Source organism: Sapajus apella, unplaced genomic scaffold (assembly GCF_009761245.1).
Source record: "Sapajus apella isolate SASKATOON/1434 unplaced genomic scaffold, GSC_monkey_1.0 scaffold48, whole genome shotgun sequence".
NCBI classification, from domain to species: Eukaryota; Metazoa; Chordata; class Mammalia; order Primates; family Cebidae; genus Sapajus; species Sapajus apella.
This window is the reverse complement of record NW_022436988.1, coordinates 4438215-4450495: the sequence shown is the minus strand read 5'-3', so window position 1 is coordinate 4450495 and position 12281 is coordinate 4438215. Positions and strand designations below refer to the sequence as shown.

The 12281-nt window shown below is 54.9% G+C and overlaps 1 protein-coding gene across 1 annotated transcript in view; it reads right to left on the bottom strand.

Moving 5' to 3' along the window:
* The window catches only part of DNAH17 (dynein axonemal heavy chain 17), a 154071-nt gene extending 142014 nt beyond the window's left edge, over positions 1-12057 (bottom strand). The window contains exons 1-10 of the mRNA XM_032241495.1: positions 11642-12057; positions 9366-9559; positions 8277-8469; positions 7971-8070; positions 7644-7729; positions 7276-7401; positions 6393-6545; positions 6189-6275; positions 3775-3942; positions 3381-3497 (exon numbers count right to left, since the gene is read on the bottom strand). Coding sequence (XP_032097386.1) covers positions 3381-3497; positions 3775-3942; positions 6189-6275; positions 6393-6545; positions 7276-7401; positions 7644-7729; positions 7971-8070; positions 8277-8469; positions 9366-9559; positions 11642-11986 — 1569 coding nt within the window. The 5' untranslated portion in view covers positions 11987-12057. The remainder of the gene's footprint in view (positions 1-3380; positions 3498-3774; positions 3943-6188; positions 6276-6392; positions 6546-7275; positions 7402-7643; positions 7730-7970; positions 8071-8276; positions 8470-9365; positions 9560-11641) is intronic.
* Positions 12058-12281: the final 224 nt, after the last annotated feature.

The following is a 12281-nucleotide window of genomic DNA, read 5'->3' as shown; positions in this document are numbered from 1 at the left end:
AAAAAAAAAAAAAAAAAAAAAAAAAAAAAAAAAAGAGAGACAGAAGAAAATGGATTCTATCCTAGAGTTTCCAGAAAGGAGCCCAGGCTGTGACACCTGGGGTCGGCTGGGCAAGATCTGCAGTGGAGCTTCTGATCTACAGAACTGTGAGGTAACACCATTTTATGGTTTAAGCCACAGAGCCTGTGATTTTTTGTTTGTTATTTTGAGACAGAGTCCCGCTCTGTTGCCCAGACTGGAGAGCAGCGACATGATCTCAGCTCACTGCAACCTTTGCCTCCCGGGTTCAAGCAATTCTCCTACCTCAGCCTCCCAAGTAGCTGAAATTACAGGTGAATACCACCACGCCCAGCTAACTTTTGTATTTTTAGTAGAGACGGGGTTTCATCATGTTGGCCAGGCTGCTCTCGAACTCCTGTCCTCAAGAGATTCACCCGCTGCCTCTTCCCAAAGTGCTGGGATCACAGGTGTGAGCCACCTCACTGGCTTCAGTCTGTGGTTTGTTATGGCAACAATATAAAACAAACGCAGAGTCTGATGCTAGTTAGGCATTTCATTCCTGACCAACTTTCTGCTCTCGTTCACCTCTGACTGCAGGGTGAAGGTCCGCATTTGCCCGGGCCCAAGAGCAACCCCAAGACGTTGGAATTCCAGCTTCAAAACGGGACAGCCCTGGGGAAAGCGGGCTGAGAGGTCTGCCTACAGGGAGAGGTGCGCTCTGTGTGTGAGCATTCCAAGCTGCTCCGGGAAATGTTCTCTCTGCAAATGAGTGCGCTGGCGTTTGGCACTGCACAGCAGCCACCCCAGGAGCTGGGTGATGCGGTGATGACAACGTCTAGCTTCCCACCGCCCTCACCAACTTGACTGGGGACAATGGCCCCTGCCGTTTCACAGCTTGCATTTTTCTGAGTACTTGTGAAGTCACACCTAGAACATAGATATGTGTTGCCCATTCGCATTTCTCCTGAATTGATGTTTTCTGGGGGTTTTTTGGATTTTTGTTTTTTGAGACAGTCGTGCTCTGCTGCTCAGGCTGCAGTGTAACGGCGCAATTTTGGTTCACCATAACCTCCGCCTCCAGAGTTCAAGCGATTCTTGTGCCTCAGCCTCCTGAGTAGCTGGGACTACAGGCGCCCACCACCACGTCTGGCTAATTTTTTTATGTTTTTAGTAGAGACAGGGGTTTCACCATGTTGGCCAGGCTGGTCTCAAACTCCTGACCTCAGGTGATCTGCCCTCCTCGGCCTCCCAAAGTGCTGGGATTACAGGCGTGAGCCATGGCACCTAGCCTGTTTTCTAGGGGTTTTAGCTCTTTTCTATGATCTATTTGTTAAAATGCTTTTGTTCGTAGGATTTCTTTTTTTCTAATGATAACGTGCTATCCACTTAAGGCACACAACTTGGAAGTCTCAGAAGAGTACAAATAGTGGCCTTAGCCCCATGACCCAGAGACAGCTCCGGAGAACAGTGCGGCATTTCCTCCCTTCCTCTCGGAGTTGAAGGCTGTGTGCTTTGGACTCAGTGTTTTTGTTCCCCCCAATTCATGTGTTGAAATCCTCACCCCCAAGGTGATGACATTAGAAAGTGGGGTCTGGCCAGACACAGTGGCTCACGCCTATAATCCCAGCACCTTGAGAGGCCGAGGTGGGCGGATCACAAGGTCAGGAGTTTGAGAGCAGCCTGACCAGCATAGTGAAACCCTGTCTCTACTAAAAATACAAAAGTGAGGCCGGGCGCAGTGGCTCATGCCTGTAATCCCAGCACTTTGGGAGGCCGAGGCGGGTGGATCACGAGGTCAAGAGATCAAGACCATCCTGGTCAACATGGTGAAACCTCGTCTTTACTAAAAATACAAAAAAAAAAATTAGCTGGGCATGGTGGCGCGTGCCTGTAGTCCCAGCTACTCAGGAGGCTGAGGCAGGAGAATTGCCTGAACCCAGGAGGCGGAGGTTGCGGTGAGCCGAGATCGCACCATTGCACTCCAGCCTGGGTAACAAGAGAGAAACTCCGTCTCAAAAACAAACAAACAAACAAATAAACAAACAAAAAAATACAAAAGTGAGCTGGGCGTGGTGGTGCATGCCTGTAATCCCAGATACTCCGGAGGCTGAGGCAGGAGAATCACTTGAACCTGGGAGGTGGAGATGGCAGTGAGCCGCGATCATGCCATTGCACTGCAGCCGGGGAGACAGAGCGAGACTTTGTCTCGAAAAAAAAAAAAAAAAAAAGAATCGCTTTTGGGAGGTGATTTGGTCATGAGGGTAGGGCCTTAGGAAGAGGATGAGTGCCCTGTAATCCCAGGCTGAGGTGGGTGGATTACTCAAGTGCAAGAGTTTGAGACCAGCCCTGGCAACATAGCGAGACTCCGTTTCTACCAAAATAAAAAATAAAACGCCAGGCACAGTGGCCCACATCTGTAATCCAAGCACTTTGGGAGGCCAAGACAAAACCTCGTCTCTACAAAAACTTAAAACTAGGCCAGGCATGGTGGCTGATGCCTATAATCCCAGCACCTTGGAAGGCCAAGTCAGGCAGATCACTTAAGGTCAGGAGTTTGAGAGCAGCCCAACATGGTGAAACCCCGTCTCTAGTAAAAATGCAAAAATTAGCTGGGTGTGGTGGCAGGTGCCTGTAATTCTAGCTACTAGGGAGGCTGAGGCAGGAGAATCGCTTGAATCTAGGAGGCAGAGGTTGCAGTGAGCTGAGATTGCACCACTGCACTCCAGCCTGGGCTACAGAGCAAGGCTCTGTCTCAAGAAAAAGCAAACAATCATAAAACCAACTAAATAGAGACCCCAGAGACCTCCCTTGCCCCTTCTGCCATGTAAGGACCAAATGAAAAGATGATTGCCTAGGAACAGAGCTAGACCCTCCCCAGACCCCCGTGTATGCGGGACTTCCTACCCTCCAGAACTGAGAGAAATGAAACGTCTGTTGTTTAAGCCACCGGTCTACAGCAATTTGCCATCGTGGCCTGAACGGATGAAGTCACTGTATAAACTCACCTCAGTGGACCAAAATCTGTATGAATTTCATTTTTACAGCAACTTTGCCTCTGTAACTCCCACTCCTTTCAAATAGAGGGAGAGCTGAATCAAGAATAAACAGCCCCCTTTTTCTTAGTGAGCACAGAAGTATCGGTAAAAGAACGCCACCTCACACTCACTTGCTCCTCTTCCTCTAAGGCGTGGCAGTGAGAAGCATCAGGACCCACACCAGGTGTTCACTGCTGAGTGGCTCCGAGGCACGGGAGCAAGGGCCCTCCCTCCCTGAGCATCAGCTCTACGTGGAGGGGATGAGATGGTCTCCATCGTTCTCGGCACGAATCCAGCGCCATGGTGCTGGCCTCCAGGTCACCCGAGTCCCCACCGCCCGCTTACCTTTGCAGAGGACTCAATAGAGCTGCAGTCATCAAACGCTTGGCAAAAGATCGTGGCCAGCCTCCTATCCAGATCTTGGATTTTGATCTCAAAATCGGCATAATCACGGTCAAAACTCTAAAAGCAAATGGAAACATCAGCCTTGTAGTCAGCACGCAGAGCAAGCCATGGGCACCCTCGGCAGCCCCCGTCCCTGCCAAGATGACTTGGGACTGAGCCGCAGCTGAACATACGTGCTCACTGTCACAGGGACTGCTCTGCACGGTTTTCCAAGTGTTGGGATCACCTGGTACCCTCCCCACTCCTCAGGCACGTCCACCACTCCTCTAAGCTGGCACTGAGGTGGGTGCTGTTCTCCCGGAGCCCAGTTCATCCATCCCTGCCTGAGACCTACCAAGTCTCCAGGGTCCAAGGGATCGTATTTGCAGTCGGCAAAAACCTTCACCAGCTCAAAGACCTCATCGTAGATCTGGGCCACCAGGTTCCCGAGGAGGTGCCCACGCACACCCCCAAGCTCAATTTTCTCCAGCTTCAGAAACTCAATCGCTGTTTTATAGAGTTCCTAGTGGAGGAGAGAAACACACGCTTAGCCAAGTCATCCTCACAAGCAAACTCGCGGGTCCAGTTACACAACTAGCCCGGACCCCAGCCAGGAGGAACTAGGGAGCAAAATGTCCCCAGAAGACACCATCGTGGAGGTGGGAGGACAGGCTGTGTGTCTGTGTCGTTCTTTAAGGGTTCTGTGAATCATCTATGAGGCATGGAGGAGGAGGAGCTAGAGAGGATGAAGTTTGGGATCCTGTCCTGACCCTAGACTGGACCAAACACATCTCTAAGTAAGTCACACTTTGCTGGGACCTCCGTTTTCTCCGCTGTAGGAAGCAGGTGGAATGGTGCTGCAAGATTTCGGATGCTCTTGAGAAGCGTTAAATTTCCTGCTCCCTGGAAGACCATCCCACGCAGAGAGCCACGTCCTGAAGGTGATTGAGAGGAAAGCGGGATGCCGGGATGGACACGCGTGGAGAAATTCTGCTGCCTCACAGGTGTGGCTCCTGCCTCCTGTCCCCAACGCGCTCCCCGATCACTTCGGCCCATAGCAATGTGTTCCTTCCCAGAGGCCCCGTGTCCCATCTGCACCGCTTGTGTTTGCTTTAGTCACGTTCCAGCCCATCCCGTCCGCTGGTTGTATGTGCAGTTCTTGTTTCCCAGACGACATCTCCAAGGCTCCCCGATGCTCTTCTGCGCCCCGGCATGCACCAGGCGCCATGCAGGGAGAGTTTAGACTGGAGGTCCTGCGGACTTACCATCACGCCCCTGAACTGGTGCTGAGGTTGATGCCATTCTTCCACGTCCAGGAAGCATCTGGCCACACGCAAACGCCACCCAAGGAGAGGCATGGCCACCAAGGGCCGGGAGCTCTGGGCTCCTCCACCCAATGCGGAGGACAGACGGGGCTGGCACGGCCTGTTGTCAGGGGGTGGACAGCAAAGCCATTTCCTCCACCTCCAAAGTCTCCTCCTGCCCAGAATCTTCATTCTGATTCAGAATGGGTCATGTGGGAACCACAGCTCCTTGGCCAGAAATGTGACTGTGACCCTCCACATTCTGGGTCTGGGAGATTTCAGGCATAAGCCGGCACTCTGCGACTGTGGTTTTGGAGTCCTGAGCAGGCTTCCCCCCGCTGCCTCCCAGGAGGCGTAGATGAGAACTGGACAGGCGTCCCTTCAGCCGCCGACAATGCGTCCAACCTAATGGCAGTGCTCAGTGGTTCCAGGATGATTTCCCCCCTTTTAATGATGTGAGTTATGGTTATATGTACACAAAGTCTTTAAAAAGTTACTCCATGCAGAAGATACAGAAGGCAAAACGTGCTTGCCCTCCCACATCTCCAGAGCCCCAGAGAAAACCACCTTAAAGCTTTTTTTTTTTTTTTTTTTTTTTTTTGAAACAGGGTCTCACTTTGTCACCCAGGCTGGAGTGCAGTGATACAGGCATGGCTCAGTGCAGCCTCAAACTTCTCAGCTCAAGCGATCCTCCCCCCTCAGCCTCCCAGAGTTCTGGGATTTCAGGTGTGAGCCACCGTGCTGGGCCATGCACCATTTTTAGGTTTTTATCTGCTGTGTGTCACTCCGTGTATCCACAAGGTGCTTGCACTGGGGCCTCCGTAAGTCTCCATCTGTAATCATCTAGTCCCATGGCCGGGCGCGGTGGCTCACACCTGTAATCCCAGCACTTTGGGAGGCCGAGGTGGGCAGATCACAAGGTCAGGAGTTCAAGACCAGTCAGGCCAACATGGTGAAACCCCGTCTCTAATGAAAAATCCATAAATTAGCTGGGCGTGGTGGCGGGTGCCTGTAATCCCAGCTACTCGGGAGGTTGAGGCAGGAGAATCGCATGAACCCGGGAGTTGGAGGTTGCAGTGAGCCAAGACCGTGCCATTGCACTCCAGCTTGGGCAACAGGGCGAGACACTGCCTCAAAAAAAATTAAAAAATCTAGTCCTACTAAGTGACTGCTGTTGGCCCCCAGGCGTCCTGGATGCAGTGGTTTAACTTACGATTAAACTGCTCATGACAGAAGGCACGGCCTAAAGGGAGAAGCATCCCAAATGGGTCATTTATTCTTGGCTAACAGCTCCGGGCAGGGAGGAGGCTTCCGTAAAGCCTTGGTTTCCCCGTAACAGATGTTTGGCCTGACTCTCATTTCCTGCCTGGGCGAGTACTGTCGGGGCAGGGCTGGGCGCTGCAGCTGCCCTGGGGGAGGAGCAGTGTGGGAAGTGGAGGTCAGATGCACCAAACTCTGTCTTTACCTCAATGGTCTGGACACGGTGGAAGAAGGAATTCATCCTGGAAAACGCAAGAGAAGAAGGGAATTCCCAAGGCACGGGCTCTTTGTCCTTGGAGGAGAGAGAGAGACGAGGCCGAGTTTGTTTCAGACGTCCCACCTGCTCAAAGGTCGGGCAGAGAGGAACTCTGGTCTCCGCCCTGGCCGTCGCCCCGCAAGGAAGGCGTACCTTAAAGAAAAGCTTCATGTTCAGGCAGCAGAAGTCGTACGCCTGGTAGAGCTCCTTCAGCACGTTCACGGACAGGGAGATGCTGCCCAGGACCTCCTCGATTTCGCCTTGCAGACCCTTCAGCACCTCCTCCGGGCTCAGGAAGGTTCGCGTCTGGGCGAAAGAGCAGACAGACATCCAAAGCTCTGACAAGCCATTTGGGGTAACGTCCAGGCACGCCGCCCACAGGACCTGTGATCTGTTCTGACACATGGATGTCCCTTGGGTACAGCCCCTCTCATCTGCCCACCGCTGGGCCGTTTTGGGGGGGACCGAGCTGCTTCCCCTCATCGGCCCCTTATCCTGTGCTACAGCTGCGGCATAAATGGATGGGGTCGCAGATGGTGAGAGGCCCTCCAGGGACGGGGACCCCAGCACCCTCCTGGTTCTGCAGATGAGGCCACACGCATGGTTTTAATAGACAGAGGTGGCCCAGGGTTGCAGCCTTTAGCTCAAACGCTATGCTGGCCGGTGGGTGCTTACAAACAGGAAGAAGGAAAGGAAGTCTCTGCTGAGGGACACAGAGGAGGTTTGATGTAGGATCAGAGAAACCCACAAGGCACTGTATGGCCCTGAGGGTGCTGGGGCTCTCCGGGGAGGTCTGCTCCATCCCCGTCTTCCCCTCTTCTCCCTCCGTTCCCTCTTAGAAGAACCCTAGGTAGCCCCGAGGAGGGCTCCATCTCAGCTCGAGGCCTGAAAAGGCTGGTGCTGACATCTTTGCCTGCTTTCAAACTGCTGGAGAACACGGACAGAGGGGAAACAGAGTGAACCAGGGAGAGGCCCCAGCCGGGAGGGGAAGGAGGGGAGCTGGGGGCCAGGGGACCCGGGGCCAGCGGTGGGCTACCATCTCAATGATTTGGTTGCAGAACTCCTGCAGGATGACGATGATCCTAACGGGCGTGTTGTAGTGCTCCGAGGTGGCCCAGATGAGGCAGATGGTGTCCAGCACCTTGGCGATGAAGGGGGGGAGCTGGGGAGAGAGGGGCCCAGGTGCGCTGGAGGGGACCGGCCTCTGCACCTTATCCCGGCGCCCCAGCCCTCCCCTTCCCACGGCTCTCGCCAGGCATCCAGTAGAGGGTCCCCAAGGAGGAGAGGAGAGGCGACTCTCTAGGCCCACATGTCTGATGACAGCCAAGAAGCCCACAGCCCCACATGCCTCCGAGAAGAAGACCCTCCCCCACCAAAAAAGGGGGCTCTCCCTTGCCCGCGCACCACCGTGAAGTCGGCTTGTTCCACCTCCTCCAGCAGGATCCGTAGGGGCTTCAGATAGAGCACAATGTCGCTGGCTTCCTTCAGCCCTGCACGGGACAAGAACAAGCACCGCCTGGTAAGAGCGGAAGTTGCTCACAAACAATGCCGGGTGGTCCCGTGTGCCAAGACCTGCTCCTTTAGGAAACAGGGCCCCTGTCAAATGGAGGGGCTGAGAAAGCTGCTTGCAGAGGGAGGCCAGCATCCTAGGGCTGGGGACGGGCCTGGCCCAGCCCTCCCGGGAGGCACCAACAGCTCTGTGGGGGACTTGAGGCGGGGCCGTGGGCTCACCTTCAGTGACACTGGTGTACACGTTTTGCAGGGCTGGCCAGTAGCAGCTCTTGGCTTTCTCTAGGATCTCAACGATCTTGTTCACTTTGGGTCTGTTTAGCTGAGGAGAGAGGACCCACCTTTCATTGACCTGGAAGACTCTAAGGCGAAGCCCACCTGACCTTGTGTCTCGCTGGGGCTGCAGAATTCCTGCCGGTCGACAGAGCCCTCAGGGCTCCTGGGGGGTTGGTGCTGGGAGGCTGAGAGCTCAGCCAGGTTGCCCAGCTGGGACGAGGCTGCCGCCACACAGGAGCGAGGAGGCCGTACCTGTTCATGGATGCATTTGAGGTTCATCAGCCGAGTGTCCCAGAACTCGAATTCCACCCGGGGCAGGGGGTGCAGCCCGTCCAGCAGCGCCTGGGCCGAGTCTTTGCTCAGCACATCCCGGATCTGGTGGGACCAGTCAATGATGATGGTTTCGATGGCGTGCAGGAGCGAGTTGTCCAGCGAAGAGGGGATCCTGCCCAGCAGAAGGTTGGGGCAGTGCTCTCACAGTTACACACCTGGGTCCCACTGGGCTCTCCCCTGAAGGCTTCTCCCCACCAATCCCAAACCAGCAGTGGCAGCACCATCTGGTTTCATGGCCCCAGTGCCTCCAGCCACCTCAGGGAGCGAAAGAAGTTCCCAAGACCCCAGCTAGGAAGAGACCCCAGGGAAATAATGGTTGTGGTCAGAGATGCCAGTGCCTGGAGGCGCCCACCTCCAAGGAAGCGGGATAGAACCAAGCAAATCCTATTTAAACCCTATTCAACATGGCTCCTCTGGCGCCACCACCGGGCGTGGTGCTCGGGGCCTCGTGAATGATCCATGGAGGACTTGCCCATGTGAGGCAAGTATGGGACGAATTGTCATGAGGGTCTCATGTATCAGGGCAGTTGCAAATTGTGGCAAGGCAGGTGCCAGGGGCCACCTTAGAGTCCCTTGGGCTTCCCAGGGCCTCTGGGTCACCACAGCCTCTGCAGGGACTTGCTTGCATGTACCTGCCGAGAGCCCCGCCCACTCCCATTCACTGCCCCATCCAGCGTCGGAAAGCTGAGCCTCCTGTTTTCTGGCCGTGTTGACAGGTGGGACCCCTCCTGCATGCCGGGTGGTGACTGGACTGGCACACGTGTGTGATCTGGGTGGGGTGGGGAGGCAGGTGCCTGAGCCGGGGTCCCGGGGGCTGCCAAGCCTGCTCCCTCCCTGCGCTGGTTTCATCTCCCTCAGAGTCGGCACCCCATAACGTACCACCTTGCCCTGTGTCTCCCTGGCTCTAACATATGAAGCCACACTACTCAGAAAAAGTGTGTCACGGGGGGGTCAAGCAGATGCCACTTCCCCACCCAGCAGCGGCTGGAAGCAGCCAGGCCTGCGCACCTCTCCATGGACTCCAGCGTGCCATCCAGGCTGCCCAGGTGCTCCGGGATGGGCAGCAGGGTTTTCCCTTTGATCTTGCCGCTCATCACATACATTTCGTTCTTCAGCCTGTGGACCTGCTTCACGATGTCCTCCGAGACCACCTGGGGCCATCCGTCCATGTTCTCGCTTTGGTTTAACAGAGAATAGAGGACCTAAAAGGAAACGCTTCTGTGGTTCTGTCTCCTGTACCTTCACTAGCTCAGCAACTGCGCAGAGCTGGGTCCCCAGAGGGTGATTCCAGATAGCTTGTGTCTAGGGCCCTGGGAAAACTGGGTCCTCCTTCCAGAAGGAGGTGGGACCGGTTGGGGAGTTTCTACCAGCTGCCCTGCCCTGGGGTTGCCAAAGCCATCCCAAGCTCTTGCACCCATAGCACACACATCTTGCTAAAAGCCCAGGAGGGCTGTGATGGGTCAAATTGTGTCGCGTAAATCCATCTGCTGAAGCCCTAACCCCCAGCACTTCAGAATGTGACTATTTGGAGATAAGGTCTTTACAGAGGTAAGGGCCAGGCGTGGTGGCTCACGCCTGTAATCTCAGCACTTGGGAGGCTGAGGCAGGTGGATCTCCTGAGATCAAGAGTTTGAGACCAGCCTGGCCAACATGGTGAAACCTTGTCTCTACTACAAATACAAAAATTAGCTGGGCACGGTGGCATGCACCTGTAATCCCAGCTACTCAGGAGGCTGAGGCAGGAGAATCATTTGGACCTGGGAGGCGGAGGTGGCAGTGAGTCGTGATCACACAGTGCACTCCAGACTAGGAAACAGAACAGAAACTCCATCTCAAAAAACAAAAAACAACAAAAAAAGAGGCGAGTAGTCAAAATGAGGTTACTAGGCTGAGCCCTAATCTGACAGGTGTCCTTACGAGGAGGGGATATTAGACGCGCACAGAAGACCGACCACGTGAGGACACAGGGAGAAAACAGCCATCTGCAAGTCAAGGAGAGAGGCCTTGGGGAAAACCAACCCAGCTGGTACCTTCAGCTTCAACCTCCAGCCTCCAGGACCATGAGAAAACGCCCGGTGCACAAGCCAAGCCCGTACTGCAGATGAGGAGGGTAATGACCAGGAAGGCTAAGGCGCTCCCATTCTGGAGGTCTGACTCCCAGCTAAGGCGCTCCCATTCTGGAGGTCTGACTCCCCAATGTGTGGGCCCCCCCCCAAAACACAGCACTTGCCGTGGGTGACAGCAGAAGAACACATAAAATGACGCTCCTTTTTTTTTTTTTTTTAACTCAAAGTCTCACAATTGGGCTAGGCACAGTGGCTCACACCTGTAATCCCAGCACTCTAGGAGGCCAAGGCAGGCAGATCACGAAGTCAGGAGTTCAAGACCAGTATGGCCAACATGGTGAAACCCGGTCTCTACTAAAAATACAAAAATTAGCTGGGCATGGTGGTGTGTGCCTGTAGTCCCAGCTACTTGAGAGGCTGAGGCAGGAGAATCGCTTTAACCGGGACCTGAGAGGTGGAAGTTGCAGTGAGCTGAGATGGTGCCACTGCACTATAGCCTAGGCGACAGAGCGAGACTCCATCTCAAAAAAAAAAAAAAAAAAAGTCTCAAAATTGGGAAAACCTATCTGCTGGTACTCCGTCCACACTGTCCCAGGACATGGGCAGCAACTCTGCCCAGCACAGCACAGCAGTCCCAAAGTTGTCCAGGGAGAACAAGGGGATGCACGGGGCTTCTCACACTGTAAGGCACCAGCACCAGCTGGAGGTCTCGTTAGGAAGCAGGTCTGTGGCCGGGTGCGGTGGCCACACCTGTAATCTCAATAGTTTGGGAGCTGAGGCAGGAGGATTGCTTGAGCCCAGGAGTCTGAGACCAGCCTGGACAACAGGCTATTTGTTGGTGATATCTCATTTCTACCAAAAAAACACGAAAATTAGCCAGGCATGGTGGTGCATGCCTGGTGTCCCAGCTACTCATGAGGCTGAGGCTGGAGGATTGGTTGAGCTTAGAAGTTGAGGCTGCAGTGAGCTGTGCTGCCGCCCTGCACTCCAGCCTGGGTAGCAGAGCAAGACCCTGTCTCAAAATTTAAAAACCAAAAGCAAGCAAGTCTGTGCCAGCAGGTCAGGGTGGGCAGGGCCTGAGCACCTGCATTTCCACCCCGTCCCCGGTGCTGTCGCAGCCGCTGGCCCAGGGACCACAGGCTGGGCAGGAGGACTCGATGCCACTCCTGGGAAGCCGGCCGTGTTCCAGACCCCCGACGCCAGCCCGGGCGCACTCACCTCCTCCACCACCGCGATCAGCTGGTCCACGGGCGTGGGGCTGATGTCGCCGTAAAGGAGCTGGGCCTTATAGTTGTCCTTGGTGATGTTCTCGGGCTTTCTCTTGATAAAGTAAACCCCTTTGGACTTGAGGGACTCGGGGAAGCCCAGGCAGGGGATGACCATGCCAGCCACATTGAGCGTCAGCACCAGCACCAGGACATCGGGCTTTTCAAAGAACTCTGTGAACAGGGCCATGTTCTCCTCGGCGCCAATCAGCTTGCTCCACTTGTCCGGCTTGAACTTTAGGATGATGGAGGCAACTTCCTCCAGATACTCCAGTCTGACATCTGGGGCCATCGTCATCTTGGCCTTTTCTTACACCGTGGTATCTGTTAAATGTGTAAGACACAGGTGCGCACTGTCTTCCGGGCTCCCCAATTTCCCACCCGTCCCTGGGACCGCAGGAGATCCCTGTGCTACCAGAGCAGGAACTACAGGGTTGTCATGAGTGTGCAGGTTTTGGCTGTGGCCAGATTGGGGTGGGGAGGGACGAGGGGTGGTGCTTTAGCTGGCACCTGCGCCTGCCTCAGCCTCGCCTTGGGGGCTCCCCGGGGAGTAAGGCTGCACAACAGTAGTGTGTGGTTGTGCCCCTGTGACC